The following is a 20655-nucleotide window of genomic DNA, read 5'->3' on the forward strand; positions in this document are numbered from 1 at the left end:
GCACGCCCTCTGAATGTAACACAGAAACACATGATCCTGGAGGAAAAATAAAATTCTATAAAGATCTTTAGAGACATTTGGGAAAAAATCTGTATTAGCCCATTATTAGTATTGTGCCAAAGTTAAATTTCCTGAATCACTCTTTTCCTTACTATATATAAGCAGAAGTATTTAGAGGTAAGAAGCTATGATTACTGCAACTTCTCTCAAAAGAAGGCAATCATAATAATAATTTGATATATAATATACATAGTAAATTTGTTACTACATATATATATATATATATGATAAATGTGGGAAAAAAGATAAAAAATAAAAGGTTCATCATTGAATCCAGGTAAAAAGTATAAAGAATTTATTTTACTATTTTTGCAAGTTTTCTACAGGCTTGTCTTTTTTTTAAAATAACAAGGAATAAGTGGGAGGTGAAGATCTGAGAAATTTATATATGAATGGTAACTAGAAAAGTGAAGTCGTAACAAGGGGAATGAAAGACACCATTTTCAAAGATGAGAATTATTAGAGCAAGCTTATTATGCAGAGGCAGACATTTTGATTAAGGGAAATAAGTATGTTATGAAGAGAAGTGCCTTGGATAAAGTAAAAGAAACAGGATCCAGAAAAAGAAGAGGCACTATTCCTTGGCAAAAGGAGGACAGAAAGGAAAAGGGCAAGAGGATAACATGAATATCTCCACATCACCATTAGGAGGTCATGTGAACTCAAGAGTTCATTAGCATAAATTGTACACTGCCAAAATTATCATAGTATAATGAAGAGGAAAGCCAAAGCAGTATCAACTACCAAAAGGAAAACTCACATGCCAAAGCATTTAGATTTATTAACCTTGAACTAATGTAAGCCCAGATGCGCTACTTAAACACAATATACACTGTTAATATGCCATATAACTATATAACACCTTTATAAGATGTCAGAGATCTGAAGAAAAGGAAAAAAATATGGCTTAGAAGGTATCTACAGATATTTTAAAATCAACTGGAGTCAAAAAAAAAAAAAGAAAATGTATTTATTGGGGATATTTTTAGAAGTAACCATACACTGTAATTTTTTTTCTCCAGTTTTCGGTGGACACAACATCTTTATTTTATTTTTATGTGGTGCTGAGGATCAAACCCAGCGAACCGCACATGCCAGGCAAGCGCGCTACCGCTTGAGCCACATCCCCAGCCCACACTGTAATTTTTAATACTTTTTTAGAAGAAAAAATGGCAAACAATTGTTCCCCCAAAATACATAATATTAAAAAATGAAGTGGAAAAAAAACTCATTACTATGAAAAAATCTAATATATTTATAAGAGCACAAAATACAGAAAAGAAGGCAATCAAAGAAGGCTACTAACTTATTTCTGGCTTGCCTCTTCTCTAACTTAGGAAACAAATTTAAAGCCCAGTTTGAATCAGTCATATACTAGCAATCAGAATAGAAATCACAAATAGTCACAAATATTGGGTGTCCCTTGTTGAGGTAAAAGCCTTAAAACAATGTGTATCAGAAAACAGCTCAGCTAACTGAGTCAGTGTTAGGTACAAGCCACACCAGTGCTATGTTCCAGTCAGTAACAAGATTAAGGAGCTTACAATAGAACATAAACCAATGAGGTCTCTAGGCTCCAATTTAGTTCAGCTGATTTTATTTATTTATTTATTTATTTTTGGTTCCAGTAAGGCTTTCTGAAGGAAGAAGTGCATTGATCTACATTCTGTATCTTTTTTACAGATCTGGGGAAAACAACTCAGGGAAACTAAACAAGATTTTTGCTTCTAGGGCTTAAAAATGTGGGTTTTAGCTGACTAGAGATAAGCCTCTCAGCAACTAATCTTTCCTACTATCTTAAAGAAGGGTCCAGAGTTGCTTAATTAGGTCAATAGAGGATGGGGAGGACACTGATATAATGTTAGGAAATAATGAAGTCCTAGACAAGTAAATGTTACCAGCAGTTAAAAATAAAAGAATATAAAATATAAAAACTAAGGAAAATTCTCACATAATTAATATAAATTGCAGAGTAACTTAAGTGGCACTTACACCAAGAAACTAAAATATTTTAGTTGCACTCACAATCTCACCTTTAAACTGCTGTGTTTATAAATAGAGTCATGTGCCAAATAATGAGATTTTAGTCAACAATGGAACACATATAGGACAGCAGTTCCATAAGATTATATTAAGGTGCATACAGTGTTAATACTGTATGCACCTTAATTTGTGTTATATTTTGATATCTGCACAAAAATGAATTCAATGAATTCAATTCACAACAACTAATTGAATACATGCAGTTCATCCACTGAATTGCATGTCAATGAATGTTTCTCACAGTGTTTCCATAGTTAAGGGATACATAAGTACACATCTAAAATAATAAAAAATGGGGTGGTGATATGGCTCAGTGGTAGAACACCTGGGTTTGATCCCCAGCACCACAGAAAAGGTCATGTTAGTTACAAACTGCCCCAAGAAGTAGAGATCAAAAGCACCTTTTCTCAGTATCACTGATTTCTGTAAATTCTATCACCTTTTGTTGCTAAGGCTGAAAAATAAAAGATAAAAATGAAGGTGACTTTTATTGCAAGTGTACAGACTGTATAAAGGTGACAAAAACTGAAATAAGAATGAGTGTGGATCACCAGAACTAACTCAAGTTACATTACAAAATACCTAAAATGTATTAAATTTAGTTAGCAGTATAATGCTGTAATATACATTCTTTAAAAGGTATTTATTCGGGCTGGGAATGTAACTCAGTGGTATAGTACTTGCCTCGAATGCATGAGGCCCGGGGTTCAATCCTCAGTACTACATAAAAAATATAAATAAATTTTAAAAAGATATTTAATCTTCTTTACTTACATTTATAACCAAAGAAACCTTTGGGCTTCTTGCTCTCCAATGAGATAAATGTTCCTATGACGAAGTCAGCAATGGCAAGAAGTAGAATCACCAAAAGAACAATCTGAGCCTGTAGTTTTAAACATTAAAAATAAAATCAAGTGTACTGTGTCAATACTTTTATTTTATTTAATTTCACTAGAATGTAACTTTTGTTCTATTTTGTCTGCTTCCCCAAAGAGTGCCAAGCACAAAGCAGGTACTAGATAAGCTTTGGTTAACAAACAAAGAACTGTTTTAGAATATTCAATATAATGGGGGTTAGCGGGTAGCAAAAGTAGGATCATGACATATATATCAAACCCTAAAGCACTAAAAATTATATATACTGTAAGCTTTTCACCCTATGTAATTCAGTTTCCTTCAGCTTTCAGTGACATTCTTGACATTAAGAACAAATTTAACACATATGCAAGTTTTATACCAGATCCAAATATGTTAAATATGTGACTTCTATATGAAAAGAAGAAAAAGTAGACAAAGCAGAGAATATGGAGGAGGAGAACTCAAGAGGCAATGAGATGGAAAGGAAAGAATTTTTCTCCAATTTTAACTCCCAATAAAAGGGAACAAATACTTATGAAAAAGTATGTTATCAGCTGGGCATGGTGGTGCACACCTATAATCCCGGGGCTCGGGGGGCTGAGGCAGGAGGAACTCAAGTTTACAGCTAGCCTCTGCACCTTAGCAAGGTCCTAAGCAACTTATCGAGACTCTATCTCAAAATAAAATATAAAAAGGGTTAGGATGGCTGAGTGATGTGATGTACACCTATAATCCCAGTGGCTCAAGGAGGCTGAGGTAGGAAGATAGTGAGTTCTAAACCAGTTCTAAACCATTGGAGAGGGGCTTAGCAACTCAGTGAGACCCTGTCTTTAAATAAAATATAAAATAGGGATAGGAATGTGGCTCAGTGGTGAGTGCCCCAGAGCTCAATCCCCAGTACCAAAAGAAAAAAAGGGCGTGGGGGCTAGGGATGTGGCTCAGTGATGAAGTGCGAATAGGTTCAATTCCCTGTACTTAAAAAAAAAAAAAAAAAAAAAAATCAGTGAGAAAAAAAACTATTTATAATGCTAATCACATCCCTTCAACAAAGTAAATGTGTTAAAAGAACAAATAAATGAGGGGTTGGGAGTATAGCTCAGTGATAGAGCATGTGGTTAGCATGAACAAGGCCCTAGATTTGATTTCCAGCACTAAGATATGTAAATAATTAAATAGACAAGATTTAATTTTATTCTAATATGACTTTAAAAGCTTAGAAAAAGATTCTTTCTTCTAATTTTCAGTTCAGTAAATATTATCACTTATAGAACAAATGTGTGAGTTTTACAGAACCTACAAAATTAAACATGAAAAAACTTGGACCATCTGAGTTTCTGAACAGTATTTTTGTAGATATTCACTATTCAGGAAACTAGAATGGTGCTGTAACCTACTGTAATGCTCAAAGATCCAATAATATTTCTGCATGCTTTGCTGATCAGTGTGTGAATTCAGCAATTTTTTCAAGAAACACTAGCACTAATTGATTTCTGAAGATTTCAATATCAAAGGGTAAGAATAGCTTCTCTAACTTCAGGTGGACACTTTAAGTCATTGCCCCAGGTTCATTGTTAAACTGAATCTCTTTGAATAAATTATAAAACCATTTATTAAACTATGACTACCTAATATTGACCTGAATATTTCCATGTAAATACTGAAATATAGGGGAGGAAGTGAGAAGTTCAAAACTTAGGACAAAATGAAATAAAATATAAAAAGGGCTAAGGATGTAGCTCAGTGGTTGAGTGCATCACGCTTTGCATACAGGAAGCACTGAATTCAATTTCCACCACCACAAACAAAAACAAACTCGTTGAAAGTATTGTGTTTAACTGAATCCTAGACTGGTTTTCTTCAAATATGCCCCACCTACATAAAGGAAATTAACAAACAAACAAAAACAAAAAAAAGACAACCTCTAAAAGTTTGCATATTAAACATATATAGATACTCCTAACATGACTTACTTTTGCTTCCCACTCCATTCCAGCTACTGAGATTCCTAAAAGAATCACTACTGTAATGGCTCCAATAATTCGGATATCATTGATTTCATCTATCATAAGTATAGAATGTTCCTAGAAAAGAGAATTATAAATACAATGAGCAACAATGCCTTACATGTAGATGTTGAATAAATGCTTATTAAATGAACTGATGGGAAATCTAAGGAAAGGAATGAATTAATATTGAGATGTCATTCAAGTATCTGATGATTTAACATCAAATGTATGATTAAATTAATACTTGAATATCTGATAGATTCAATAATCAAAAAAAAAACAAAAAAATGACTTTAGTCTGCTAATTAGATTTTTTTAAATGACAGAGCAGAGATATATTTCATATTAACCTGGCTAGAGAACTCATGTTTTTGATGGTCTTTTATGATGTGTGAGGAAGACATGAACAATCTCCTTCATGCAGTTGTCAAACCACATATTATTTCCATTCTACAAACAAAAATTACTAGAATTTAAGATTCATATTATAAAAGTTCCCCTGTAGATCAAAACTAAAAGCTATGATACCTCAATCAACCTAAGTAAGTAGCTATGTATAAATTACCACTGCTCAAATAAATTTATAAAAAGCTCAAAAACCGGGCTGGGGATGTGGCTCAAGGGGTAGCGCGCTCGCCTGGCATGCGTGCGACCCAGGTTCGATCCTCAGCACCACATACCAACAAAGATGTTGTGTCCGCCGAGAACTAAAAAAAATAAATAAATATTAAAAATTCTCTCTCTCTCTCTCCTCTCACTTTCTCTAAAATAATAATAAAAAAAAAAAGATCCCCTGGGTTCAATCCTTGGTACCAAAAAAAAAAAAAAAAAAAGGCTCAAAAACCTAAAATATCTATTTATTTTGATAACTTAGAATGACTGCATGATTGAAAAATTATAAAAGATTACAATTTTCCTATGCAGTTGCTTCTTTTAAAAAAAAGCCTTCTTATTAAAGCTTTTTAAAAAACTCCTTCATAAAAGCAACAAGGGAAAAATCTTCTTTGAATTCCAATTAGATGAGCTTAATAAAAAAATTAAGGAGAAAAATATCCCAGGATCCAAAGACATTTTTGCCAACCAAAGGCATAGTAAGTGTCAAAAAAACAGGAACAAATTCAACTTTTTTAAAGGACCCCATTTGATTTAATAAAATTATATCTAAACTTTTAGCTATATATTATTTTTTAATTTTAGTTTTATATCATTTGATATTTCCTATAGCATTTGGATAATCACACCTGATGATTACCTATAGAAGAAAAAAATGATGAGAGTGCAAATATATATCTATTGGATCTGTTTTTAAATTGAGATTCACTGGATCATAAGTACAACAGAACACCAAAGTTGTAGCTCAATATATTTTTTGGGCTGGGGATGCGGCTCAAGCGGTAGTGCGCTTGCCTGGCATGCGTGCGGCCCAGGTTCAATCCTCAGCACCACATACAAAAAAAGATGTTGTGTCTGCTGAAAACTAAAAAATAAATATTAAAATTCTCCCTCTCTCTCTCTCATATATATTTTTTTATATTAAATCAAGTATTTTAAGTATTTGTTTCAATTTTGGCTGGATCTAACTTTCCACAAAACAAAAACATTTTAAAACTCTAAATATTCTGATGAGTTCACAAGCTTAATCTTAAACTGAGCAGAAAATAAGAACAAATACTAAAATAAAAATTAAAACTAAAACTAAACTAAAAGAATATGGACTTCAGTGACTATATCACTTGCTTACTTTATACATCTTCCTTTTCTTCATTTTGTTGGCCTACATAGGCAGAGGTCAAAGCAACATAGCGTCAGTCTTTTTCAGAGTTTATGCTTCCTAATTTGCCATAATCTACTATAGAAGAATGCCTACAACCTAACATGAACAACTTTCAGTTAATATGAAGGAATCTTACTCATTCTCACTTCTTTAATGGCACATATCTCCATAACTTTTCAAACAAATTCTCTTCTGAATCCAAGAGCAGTACTATTAAATGTCTTCTGAATAGTTCTTTCTGGATAGTTAGATACCAGCTCTATTTGGTTCTTCAAATTAGCACATCCAGAATTAGGCTGTTCTATATTCTCTGTCTCACAGTGAATGGCATTACCTTCCAACTAAATCCAATAGTCATAAATCTGTGTATAAACTTGAAATCCTCATTTATCTTTCTTTAATTTCCCACATTACATTAATCATGAAGTCCTCATTCAACTTTATTAAAATATCTGAAGATCATCTCCATTTCTCCAACTCCACTGGTCATTATTGTAATAAAAGCCATCATCTCCACTTCCAGGATAGTTACAATAAACTTTGAAATGGTCTCCATCCCAACTTGTGATCCTTCAAATCCATTTTCCAGACTATGGTCAGATATTTCTCTAGGCCCCAATTCCAATATTAAAGCCCACTTTACTACAAACAAGACCTTTCTTGAATTGATGCTTTAAGACTTAAGTCTTGCCACTCTGTGTTTCAATCACAGTGAAATATTTAGTTTGTTTAACATAACATACTCTACACTTTCCAGGCCTTTGTTTCCTTTTCTTTCCTGTTCCCTCATGCCTGACTATACCTTTCCTATTTGCCTGCAAATGTTAACTCCCTTACTTGAAGAACCTTCCTCAACATTCCTTCTACGCCGATTCCCAAAGAGGATCATGTAAACACCACCTCTCTGCCCCTAATTTGGGCTGCTAATGCCACCTACCGTATTCCACAGCTGGCATTCTAACATAATTTTCTTCTTTGTCTATCTCTCGAACTAAATTTCTTGAAGGGCAAGTTTCTAAGTTATCACATCACAACTTTACTAACTCCTAACATGATGAGGGCACAGAGCACTCAATAAACATGTGGCAAATGGATGACCAAAAGAAAGGTGAATTACCTTGAGCAACTCCACCACAGTTTCTGCAAATCCAACCACATACATAGCAACTGCAACAGCATTGGCAAAAGCGAATATCAGGCCAATTGCACCACCGAACTCTGGCCCTAGACTTCTTGATATTAAATAATACGCTCCTCCTAAAGAAAAGAAAGAAAAAAAGAAAGTTAGGATTTAATACCGATCAAGCCTTTTAAATACATAAAGAATTCACAAAGCAGATGCCTTCAGTAAGCACAGCAATTAAATTAAGAAAAGGTGAGTATATGTTCAGGAACATTAAAAAAAAATTCTTCACAGTCCAATGCACGCCATTAAAAATTCCCCCAAATTAGGGGAATTCTCCCACAAATATAAGCTCATTCTATTTTAAGTCCCCACTTTCTCTTTCAAGCTTAGATTAAAATGGGCAGCCTCCTCCCCATATTCATAAATATCACGATCATTTCCCAATGATTTTCCAAGTAATATGTTAATTTTAAAATTCACAGTTGACCTGATTTCAATTGCTTAACTATTATGACAATTTGCAGGTGGTATGAATACCAAGGCAAAAATAAAACAATTCTCATGACAAACTGCAAAGAAAAGCATATAATGGCATCCCACAGAAGTAATTTGTACTCTAGTAAATCCTGCCTAAAAGGCAGAATAAACAAGATACTACATGACATTATCACAAAGCAAGTATTTTTCTAACTTAAAAAATAAGTATGAAGATGTGAAAAAAAAATAAGCAATACTACTGGGTGCAGTGGCACACGACTGTGATCCCAGTGGCCTGGGAAACTAAGGCAGCAGGATCACGAGTTTAAAGCCAGCCTAAGCAACAGCGAGGTGCTAAGCAACTCAGTGAGACCCTATCTCTAAATAAAATACAAAATAGGGCCGGGAATGTGGCTCAGTGGTTGAGTCCCCCCACCCAGAGTTCAATCCCCGGTACTAAATAAATAAATTTAAAGCAGTATTATTTGATTTGAAGTCAATCTAATGTATTCCTGAAATCTAATACTTATAAAATTCTAGTTTAAATCTGGTTTCTATGTCATAACCAAATTATTAGTGTTAATAATATTGAAGCTACATAATATATATATATATATATATTTCTGTATACTAAAGAAATGCTTAATTTTTAAGGCCATTTAGTGAAATGCTATTAAAACAGATGAATATTTGTTTCTATTATTCACCCAGTATAAAGATGATAAATAGAAACAACACAAAATTCTACCATTTGATAAAACACTAAACATGCAAATTTCATTTTGGAAATACCTGTAACACCAATTATTTATCACAGAAATCATAAAGAAAAAAAATGCAATCTTACAATTTAACATAAGTCTCATAATTTGGGATGAAAACGACTTAAAAAAATTTCTCAGAAATATTTCTGAACACTAAAAAGTCCAATAAATTTTTATGTAATAATAATTTTGTAAGTCAAATAAAGATCTTAATAAAATCTCTAAAGACATTAAATCACATAAAGTTAATTACAAGAAAAATCCCTGGCATATACTATGTCATAGCCTATAAACATGTATGCTTTCCAAATTAATATTTTTTCACTTACTCTTAATACCAACAATGAATTGACAACTATTATTTATCCTGATTTTATAAACAATAAAATTAAGTCACAAAGAAAGGTTAATTGCAATCACAACCATTTATATGTTTTCATAGTTGAAAAAGTAAACTTTAGAATAAGAACTATCACCAATAAGAATCCATTTGTTATGTGCTCTAGCATATTGATTATATAAAATGTCAATTTTGACATTCCAAATGATTTAAAAAATCTTCCACAAACCTAAACTTAAAACCCAGTTTGTTACGAGAGAGAGAGAGAGAGAGAGAGAGAGAGAGAGAGAGAAGAGAAGAGAAGAGAAGAGAGAGAGAGAAATATAGATATTTATATTCTATTGTCAGGAAATTAATAAGTGACAGTGGATAATAAAGAAAATAAAAGCATCTATTTATCTTTAATTTTTACTCCTGATGATAAGCAAAAGTTCTATGCCCTATTCCTCCCCATTTCCATTCTTGCTTCCTAGAGGTAATGTGACTTAAAACCTGCTTCCTGTGGCTGGGGATGTGGCCCAAGTGGTAGTGCGCTCGCCTGGCATGCGTGCGGCCTGGATTCAATCCTCAGCACCACATACAAACAAAGATGTTGTGTCCGCCGAAAACTAAAAAATAAATATTAAAAAATTCTCTCTCTCTCTTTAAAAAAAAAAAAGTCAGTCCTAATATGGGCTGAGAAAAAAACTAAAAAAAACTAAAAAAAAAAAAAAAAAAACTGCTTCCTTCCTTCTACTAGAATTACCCATTCTAGCAACATACTATTTTAATCTTCATTTTATCTATGAGAAATAAGGCTTAGAAAATTAAATAATTTGGTCAAGGTCGTGCAAATCTACAAATGTACTTAAACTCAGATCTTTCTATCTTTGGGTGTTTACCCAATACAAAATGTATAATAAAATCTTGAAACTCAGTCTGTAATGGAAAATGCTCAAGAGTACAGTAAAAAACAAAAACAAAAAAAAAACTATGCTCAATTAAAAGGCATCAAAACAAAAATTAACTACTTTCTTTCAAAAAATAATCTATTGTTCAAGCAAACACAGAAGTCAATATCAGGGAAAAATCCTCATGGAGGCTCATAATCCAGCCATAAACTACCCCAATTACTGAGTACAGGGAATGTATTCTTTTGCCAGGCACTATGGCGCACGTCTGCAATCTATGCAACACAGGAGACTGAGGCACGAGAATCTTGAGTTCAAGACCAGCTTCAGCAATTTAGCAAGGCCCTACGCATCTTAGTGAGCCCCTGTCTCCTAGTGAAATATAAAAAGGAACTAGTGATGTGGTTCAATGGTTAAGTACAGAAAGAAAGGAAAGGAAGAAAGAAAAAAAAAAAGTAAGATGCCAGAAATGACATGTAGTGATAAAACCATACTGGGTTCTCTTATTATTCCATGTGGATTTGCAGATTTGTAGTCTTTCTAAATCTCAAATCAACCATAAATACAATTACATTTTGAAACCAAGTTAAAATATTATTAATTATTTAAGAAAATGCCCATGTCAAAAATTATTCACTTGCCAGGCATGGTGGTGCATGCCTCTAATCCCAGAGGCTCAGGCAGCTGAGGCAGGAGGATCATGAGTTCAAAGCCAGCCTCAGCAACTTAGTGAGGCCCTGAGTAACTCAGTGAGACCCTGTCTCTAAATAAAACACCAAAACACCAAAAAGTACAGTGGATGTGGCTCAGTGATTAAGTGCCCCTGGGTTTAAAATCTGCTACCAAAAAAAAAAAGAAAGAAAAGAAATAGAAAAAGCAATCATGAAATTCATTTGGAAAAATAAGAAGGAGAATTGCCAAAGCAATCTTTAATAAGAGTGAAGCAGGAGGCATCACAATGCCAGATCTTAACTATACTACAGAGCTATAGTAACAAAAACAGCATGGTATTGGCCCCAAAATGGCATGTAGACCAATGGTTCAGAACAGAGAACACAGAGACAAACCCCATAAATAGTTATCTCATACTAGATAAAGGTGCCAAAAACATACATTGGAAAAAAGATAGCCTCTTCAACAATGGTGCTGGGAAAATTGGAAATCCATATGCAACAAAATGAAGCTAAACCCCTATCTTTCACTTTGCCCAAAACTCAAAGTGGATCCAGGACCTATGAATTAGACCAGAAACATTGCACCTAATAGAAGAAAAAGCAGGCCAAAATCTTCATCATGTTGGCTTAGGACCTAACTTCTTTAAAAAGATTCTTAAAGCACAAGAAATAAAATCAAGAAGCAATAAATGGGATGAATTCAAACTAAAAAGCTTCTTCTCAGCTAAAGAAAAAAACCAATAACCTGAAGAGAGAGCCAAAAGAATGGGAGAAAATTTTTGCCACACGCACATCAGATAGAGCACTAATCTCCAGGATATTATATATATATATATATATATAAAGAACTCAAAAAACTTAACACCAAAAAACCAAATAACCCAATCAATAAATGGGCTAAGGAAATGAGCAGACACTTCACAGAAGATACACAATTGATCAACAGATATATAAAATATATTCAACATCTCTTGCTATTAGAGAAATGCAAATCAAAACTACTCTAAGATTTAATCTCACTCCAGTCAAAATGGCAGCTATTAAGAATACAAACAACAATAAGTGTTGGGAAGGATGTGAAGGAAAAAGCACACTCATACATTGTTGGTGAAACTAGAGATTGGTGCAGCCAATCCGGAAAGCACTATGGAGATTCCTTGGATAACTTGGAATGGAACCACCATTTGATCCAGCTATCACACTCATTGATCTATACCCACAGGACTTAAAATCAGCATACTACAGTGAGTGATGCAGCCACCTCAATGTTTATAGAAGCTCAATTCAAAATAGCTAAACTGTGGAACCAACCTCGATACCCTTCAATAGATGAATGGATAAAGAAATGGTGGAATATATACACAATGGAAGATTATTCAGCCTTGAAGAATAGAATTATGGCATTTAAAAGTAAATGGACACAGTTTGAGAATATCATGCTAAGCAGAGTAAGCCAATCCCCAAAAACCAGCGACTGAATGTTTTCTCTGATAAGTGGATGCTGACCAATAATGGGGGCTTGGGGGGAAAGGGAAGAATGGAGGAACTTTGGATTGAGCAGAGGGGAGGTGGGGTATATGTGAGAGGGGAAGTTGGCAGAATGAGATGAACATTATTACCCTATGTACAGGTATGATCGCATGAATGGTTGTACTCCATTCGTGTAAAAAATAAAATTAAAAAATATATTTATATATATAAAATTATTCACTCACCAGATTTATATGTGAGTTACTTGTAACATACAAGTAGTGTTTTACTGAATCAAAAACATACTATATTTAAACCTAAGAAAATCTCATAAAACAACTGTTGCAGAACTGCCTTTTGCAGCCTTTTCAAACATTTCATTTACCTGAAAAGTCAGTTTCAAATAAATTAGTTACAAAGGAAAAGAAGTTTAAAAAAAAAAAAAAAGAATAGAACTATGGAGTTGAATTATAACAGAGCTTCTTGCTTGGGAACGCTAGAAATGAGTTAATATTCAGTGATAACCTGTTTTTACCAATATAGTAAGCACTCTTTGTGAAAATGTGGAAAGTATTTTTCCTCTCTTCCAATATTTGGAACAAAAATTCAGAGGTCTTCAGTTAATTTTAAAGAAAGGAAAACGATGTAGACATTTAAGAAGGATTCACAAGCAGAATCTGCATAACATTTCATTTTACTGGGAAAAAAGGGATGTACCTAATTCATTTATGCTCTCATTATCCATATATGTGATAACATTTATCAATGCAACACTGCATTAGACAAGTTACTATATGTCAAAACCATGGTATGATCCTAGCAGCTAGGTCTGAAAAAATAACAGTACTATTATTATCAGAACATAAGCTCCAAGAAAACTGGATCTTATTTGACTTACACTGTTATAAACCCAGTGTCTATCACAAAATACTCAGTAAAATTCACCTTAATCATGGACTAGGCAGGTTCATATTTATTGTGAATTTTTAGAACTACATGACTGAAATTTGATGTAACTTGGGTTTTTAATTGAAATGGCAATGACCTATTGTTAAATAAGTTAGTTAAGTGTACCAAAATAAAGTGGTTGAGAAATCTTTTCCTTCTATTACTAATTCTTTCATTCATTAATATAGTATAACTCAAAAACCAGAATTTATACATCTTATACTTGTTCAGATCCCTGAGGCTAGCCTCTAAGTGAGTCTATATGTACATTAGTTGAAGATGAGAGAGTGTTGGTTTGTGATATGAGTAAAGCCAACACCATCTAATTATAGAACTGTAACAGGATTCATGCAAATTTTGTAAAACACAAGCTTTCAAGAACATTGATGTGATTTACAGAACAAGAGAAAGCTCTAGACACCCAGCAAACTGAAATAATTTTAAACGTAAGAATGTATCTTTCAGGCAGGAATTATGCCAGAGATGAAGGCAAACTTCATTAGTTAACTGGCACTATTCTTCTTTTCCTGGAGGAGGCAGAAAACCTAAGGGGTGATTTTCTAACCTACTGCCAGTGGCTTTAAATAGTACTCCAAATCTCCTTTATAATCTAATCAGCATAAAACTAAGTATTTTTTATTTCCTAAATTTTTGCTTTTCCAGAAACCATGTTTCCTTATTAATTGAACATCATTATATTTGTTTGCAAGTTGGCAGTAAATTCATACTAGAGAAACAAAACTACAACTTTTCTAGATGTCTGTTTAAACTCTAAAATGTAGTTTAAGCTAAAGTTAAAATACACCAAAAACATAAAATCTCTCCTAGGGCAAAAAGTATACAACTCTAGGAAAAGTAAAGACTTCACATACTTCCACAAAGTTAGAAACATTCCTTTTACAACAAGTACAAAACATTCACTATTAATAAAATACAAATAGATGTTGTAATTCAGTTAAGAATCAAGGTTGGGTATGTGGGAGACTCCCTGCTGAAGCTAAAGTTAAGTTTCCATCTGGCAAGAACATCACAGAATCTCTTATCCCTCCCCCTCCTCTGAGAAGGGCGCCAAGCCAAAGAGCGCTAAATTCAAAAGTTTTCTCGACCAATCCCCACTGGACATAGTGTCCGCTTGCCTGTCCACTAGCCGTTCCTGAGTCACCCTGCCAATCAGCATCCGGGACATACACGCAAAACTTCTTAAGCCAAAGCTTGCAAGCTTAAGCTCTGCCCTCTTCCTCTTCTTTCTCTACTATCTTTCTCTTTTTCTCTGCTCTCTTCCTCTCTCCTCTCTGCCTCTCCTTTTCTTCCCCAATACATCTCTTGGTTGAATCTCCGTCCTGGGTGAGTCACTCACCTTTTCAATCAAGATAAGTAAAACAAATTGTTAAGCACTGCCTCAAAATAGTTTCTTTATATAAATTTTTTTTAAAAAAGTAAGTTATCAAGTTTAAAGGGGGATTCTTCAAATTTAAGAGTAATAGTGTTCTCCAATCTTGGAATAATATTTTAGGTATAACATTTCCTTTTCAATCAACTTAAAATTTACAGAAAAGCTCAGATGGGTCCCCAGATATCTATTCCTATAGCATTCCTCCATTTTTTTCTTGACACTTTGATTTTTCTGGATAGTTCCAGCTCTACCATCCTCCTCTCTTAGTAGCCCTTACAAAGTAGGCAGTCAAATCATAGCTGTAGAAGATCAATTCTAGGTACTCTTGATAATACCCTAAAGCACTGTTTATGGTTAATGGCCAAGAGAACTTAGAGTCTCTTCAGTTTTACACCTTAACACCTTCAATTTTTTGGTTCCTTGAAATTCTGTTGAACAAAAAGCATTCCTTTTTCCACAGATTCCCAGTCTAGACCTGTTATCATCTTCCTGTACTGTCATTTAACTCTCCTAAGTATTGTACTAAATGCTCTTGGAGTTATCCTGTAATTCAGATTCAATTTGTTAGAAAATAATACTTAACAGGTACTCTTAACAAGTAAAGAGTTTACAGAGTTAAAATATTCTAATTCTCTTCCATTCTTCACTTGTTATTGTAGAATAATTATCTAATGAACAAATTTCTTATCAATTTCTTGGTTGGTTTATATTTTGGTAAGAAATCTTTCATCCAGTAAAGTTTGATCCAACACTAGATTGTTTAACTTTCTCAAATTTCAGGTTGGTTCCCTACCATTTCCCAAAGATTAGACATGAGTTTTTTTGTAATGTTTTACTGTGAACTTATGGATTTTTATCATATATTGTGCTTTTATCCAAATCGATTATTATCATTATTATTGTTCAAATTATCCAAACTTCAGCCAGTGTTAGGCTCTTAAGTTGGTTCCTTAAGTTGGTTCCTGGGTACTTTTGCTATAACTAGTAGCTTCTGTTATCTTCCTTACTTTTGGAAATGAAAAATGACTATGCACTATGTTTCCTGTCCAGATCTGAAATTAGTCATGCTTCATTCTTTTCAGTGGAAATTCACGACATGGGTACTTGCTGCTACCGGGTTAGTCATTTATTACAGGTCATTTTAATGGAGAGAGCTAAAAATTATGTACTTTGAGGATAAAACGTATGATACTACATACATAGTATTTCCAATCATGCATATGGGGTATAGATCACCTTGGTTTTATATCTGTGTCTACTGTCTCCCATGTGGAGAATATTTTTTTTCATGATACAAAGATACTTTATTGGAGATCTACAAGTCCCTGAGTCAGAAACAGAGGGTCTTAAATTCACAAGAATCTTGAGGAAATACTACAGAGGAAGCAGCTCATTTCTATTTTGTAAAAATCAGTCAGGTGTCCAAAGTCACTAACACAAAGTGAAAAATAAATGCCTTCTAATGTGTCATAGTATTTGGTCCTTTCTTCAATCAACAACTTTCTCTTTTATCTTCTTTAGGAATATTTCAGCAAATGTGCTAAATTCTTATTTATCTAAGTATCTGGTAACAGAAGAATCCCAAATTTTATGATATAATGGTCTTTCTCCCTAAAGGTTCTTCCTCTTTAACTTATCATTTTGAGGAGACATTAGCAAAATTACAAAACATGTGAATTTGTTGGAACAGAGCTTCATAGGTTCCAAGTTTTCACACTTTTCCCTGGCATCTAAGACAAGAGAATATTGGATACAGTCCCCAAGGTAGACAGATTTGTGACTAGATAGATAATCATATATATATATTACACACACATATATATATATATATGAAGTACTACTATATGAAGTACTACTACTAAAGAAAAATGAAATGGCTTTTTGGGCATAATCCAGGAAAATCTATACTTTCCAAGATTCAGATTCAAATGTAAAATGGTCTAGGGTTCATGCTGCCTGTGGTTTCATGCCCCATTCTCATAGAGACTCACAATCTAGATGTTGAGGTTAGAGGGTAAGGAGAAATTCTTTGATGACTTGCTGATCCCCTGCAAATACCCAACACCGTACCCTTGTCTCCTGTTAATTATTCCCAATGTCGGATAGAAATGAAGCATTTCAGTGTTGTCTGATTAACTTTGTCAGACATATCCATATTTTATACTCTAATAAAGTTCAAAGACTAATACAAATATAAAATTTCAGTAAACAATGATGCTTACTCAGTATACTGATAATCATATTGATACAAGCTACCAGTTTCCCAGGGCTTATTGATTTGAATCCTTTGGTGTCTAAGAAGGATAAAGATATTGGTGAAAATTAAAAGCTCAGTGTGGCTCTCTGTCTCCCTCACAGAAAACCTGACACAACTAAAGCAGAAATTTTATTCACATAATGTCAAATAGGTACATTCAAAATAAATAAGTTAGATGGAATAGGTGAATGCTATTCTAGGTCGATTTGCTATGGTGACTTCACAAGTGCTAGTTGACATTCTTTGCTCTTTCTCCAGGATTCTCCTCACTCCAACTGGATGAAAAGTTTTGATTTGGAAAATTGAATTATTTTATTTTCTCAGGGGTCTCAAGGTCATGCTCTTGTTTTCTTAAGTGCTTTCTCTGGGGAAGGCAAAAATCTCATAAGGCGCATCCTGTGGACTCCATGAAAGAGGCCTCAGGGTGTTCAGAGAAGACAGCTAGACTTGAAGGTATAAATTCAGAGTCCCAGGTACAACTCTCATAAGCTGTTAGAACATGGGGAAATTACTCTACTTCAGTTTCCTTTAATGAGTGGGAAAATGAAGTTATACTTGTACAATGTAGATCAAATGCCAGGATACATGTGACTGATACAAGGGATAAAGCTTACGAGGAAGTAACAAGGTACAGCCCAGTTTAAAAAAAAAAAAAGACTAGTTAGAACCTCTATTCTTGCCACCAGACAGACTTAACATTTTAGATGTTTTAAAACATACATGGATTATATTAATATGAGTCAATATAAAACCTTACACTCAACATAATAGTTTGGAAGTGCTTGGTAGCAACTTCCTTGCCTATATACACTTGGTATATTCTATTAAGGCAAAAAATAATTAAAAACAAGATTTAAATATCAGTTTATTTAATAATTATAATATAATGAAGTGAAAAAAACTGAATTTACCTCCTCTTACAAATCCATTAGTAGCTATTGCTGATGTAGACAATCCTGTGATTGTTGTCACAATAGTGGCCATTGTTATTACTAGGACTGACAGACCTTTAGGGAGAAAGGAAAGAAATTGAGAATATATATATTCTTATTTAAACTTGCCATTATCTAGAACTGGTTGGTCTGAATACTTTGAATTTACAAGTTAAAATTAGCTACTTTTAATCCTATTTTTTTAAAAAAACCAAATCAGAATTGTGAAAAAAGTAAATTAATTTAAGAATCTTGATAATAAAAGAAAATATTGCTCAGAAGGACTCCCTTGCCTGAGTTTTATGAGATTGAGAGCTCAAAGGCACATGCTATTTTATTTATTATGTTCAAATCAATTAGTAAGGAAGTTCACTTACCTATTCCAGCTTGACCTACAATCCATGACAACCTAATAAAGAGCATCACACCCCAAATGTTCAACATACAACGTACCTGGGAGGAAAAAAGAGACCACATCACAGATGAAGAAAGTAATCAAACATATATAGTAATAAATACTAAACTGGCCCAAAGTAGAAGAACATACCCTGGAAACTACAGAAGTTGTATAGTTTTTAAATCTAACTCCTCCTTTTTAAAAGAGCTTAATGTGAAAGCTTACTGTTAAGCTAAATATAATGTAACATAAATACATGTGTATAAATAAATGTGCTCAATCACAGACATCAGAAGTAGGAGAAGCAACACAAAAAAGGTACAAAAAATATTGTAAGACTCCAGCACTTAAAAATAATTCACATGCCCTTTTTATCATGAGTTTAAATTTTGCTTGTTCTTTTACAACATCCTTATTTGAGTAGTTAGCAAATTAAACCATTACATATTTTTCAACATATCAATTGTTCATGTTTTTTAAAAATTTAAAGTTTAATAATCCTACCATACCTTAGGTGTTTCTTTCCTGTTTAAAATAAATTACTTCTGAAAGCTTCCCCAATTTATCAAGAAAAATTTGGTTAAATTAATAAATACCCTGTCTCCTCTATTGAATATCCAAAAGAAAGGAAGCACATTAATTGGTCTTCTATAGACTCAGATACAGTTAAAACAGAAAAAAGAATTCTCTTGAGAATTGATGACAATATTAGGTAGCTTTTATAATCAACAGAAATGCTGTACTCTCAAATTAAGTCTATTAATACATACTAAAACACCCTTGATCCAACCAAACTTCACGACTCCTTTACTTTCTGCAGTGTATGTGACCACAGCATCTCTGGTTGGTGTACTTTCTTCCCCATTTGCAAAGCCATCCTCAAAAGGTTCCTAGTCATAAAAAGAAATGTACATTATACTTATGAATTATTAACTCTGAGTGATACATGCATACCCATGTTTACAGCAGCATAATTTACAATAGCCAAATTATGGAACCCACCTAGGTGTCCATCAAAAGATGAATGGATAAAGAAATGTGGTACATGTGCATGAATTTTATTCAGCCATAAAGAAAAATGAAATTTAGCATTTGCCGCAAAATGGATGGAGCTAGAGACTATCATGTTAAGTGGAATAAGTCTAACTCAGAAGGCAAAGAGTTGTTCTATGCTTTCTCTCATATGCGGAAGCTGGAGAGGAAAAAGGAAAAAAATGAGGGGGAGGGGTATTCTAAAAATTAAAGGGAGATCAGGAGAGGAAAGGGGCCAAGGGGTGAGAGGTTGGGAGAAAAGAAGTAGTGCTAGGGAGTGATACTGGCCCGATTATATTGTTGTATTGTGTGCATGTACAAATACATAACAACAAATCCCATCATTAGGTACAACCATGATATACCAATAAAAAAAAAAGTGGGAGAAAAAAAGAATTATTAACTGTGAGATAAAGAAACTTCTTTTCTTCCTAAGTAAGCTGTTCTAGGCATTTTGTTATGGTACTAAAAAAAACTGATAAATACATAAAGATTTCTGATACTTCACCTGAGAAAAATGTAAAGCAATAAACTCAAAGAAAAATTTTAGTCTCACCATTATGGTAAACCAATTTTAATAATTCTAAATTTTACAGTACTTAGTGAATACTGTCTGCAAAGTACAAGCTTCCTAGGTCAATCAATTCAAACTTTGTATCTCAAGCCACAATTCATATTACCTAGTTGTCACCCTTCTTACATACAAAGTTCAACATCAACAATTTAAATTTCTTCATCACCTAGCATAGTCCATGACAGTAGGATTCTCAACATTCATTCATATCTTGTTGTTTTCCTTTGTTAATTGCTTTTAGTTTGAGACATGAACTGGTTGAAACAATACATTTTCCCAACCAATAGGTAAAGTTTCAGGTCTAATTCTGTAATTCCTAGTTTTTGTCCCCATACCTTTTCTCTTTCTCTCTAGGTAGTTCTCAGTACACGAAAGAAATATAACAACTTTCCAAAGCAAAATACAAAGGGATTAGAAAGATGGCTTGGAAAACAGAAGATGTTCCAGATCTAGAATCATGTTCCAGATATTATTCTCATGATTCGTACTCTATCCACATTCTCAACAGAAAGGAACAAAATACAACTATACTTTGGGCTTTCTTTAAATATAAAAGAGTCAATCAAATTTTTAAAACCAATCCCTGAATGAATTCTGAATATAATTATTTAAAAGAAATGAACTATAGCAAGTTCTGTAT

General features: G+C 33.4%; 1 protein-coding gene across 2 annotated transcripts in view; it reads right to left on the reverse strand.

Moving 5' to 3' along the window:
* The window catches only part of Slc12a2 (solute carrier family 12 member 2), a 91552-nt gene that overhangs the window by 47381 nt on the left and 23516 nt on the right, over nucleotides 1–20655 (reverse strand). For both annotated transcript variants that reach the window (XM_077801159.1, XM_077801157.1), the window contains exons 2-7: nucleotides 19180–19299; nucleotides 18390–18465; nucleotides 17992–18087; nucleotides 7859–7998; nucleotides 4932–5042; nucleotides 2878–2986 (exon numbers count right to left, since the gene is read on the reverse strand). In XM_077801159.1, coding sequence (XP_077657285.1) covers nucleotides 2878–2986; nucleotides 4932–5042; nucleotides 7859–7998; nucleotides 17992–18087; nucleotides 18390–18465; nucleotides 19180–19299 — 652 coding nt within the window. The remainder of the gene's footprint in view (nucleotides 1–2877; nucleotides 2987–4931; nucleotides 5043–7858; nucleotides 7999–17991; nucleotides 18088–18389; nucleotides 18466–19179; nucleotides 19300–20655) is intronic.

Source organism: Urocitellus parryii, chromosome 1 (genome assembly GCF_045843805.1).
Source record: "Urocitellus parryii isolate mUroPar1 chromosome 1, mUroPar1.hap1, whole genome shotgun sequence".
NCBI lineage: Eukaryota > Metazoa > Chordata > Mammalia > Rodentia > Sciuridae > Urocitellus > Urocitellus parryii.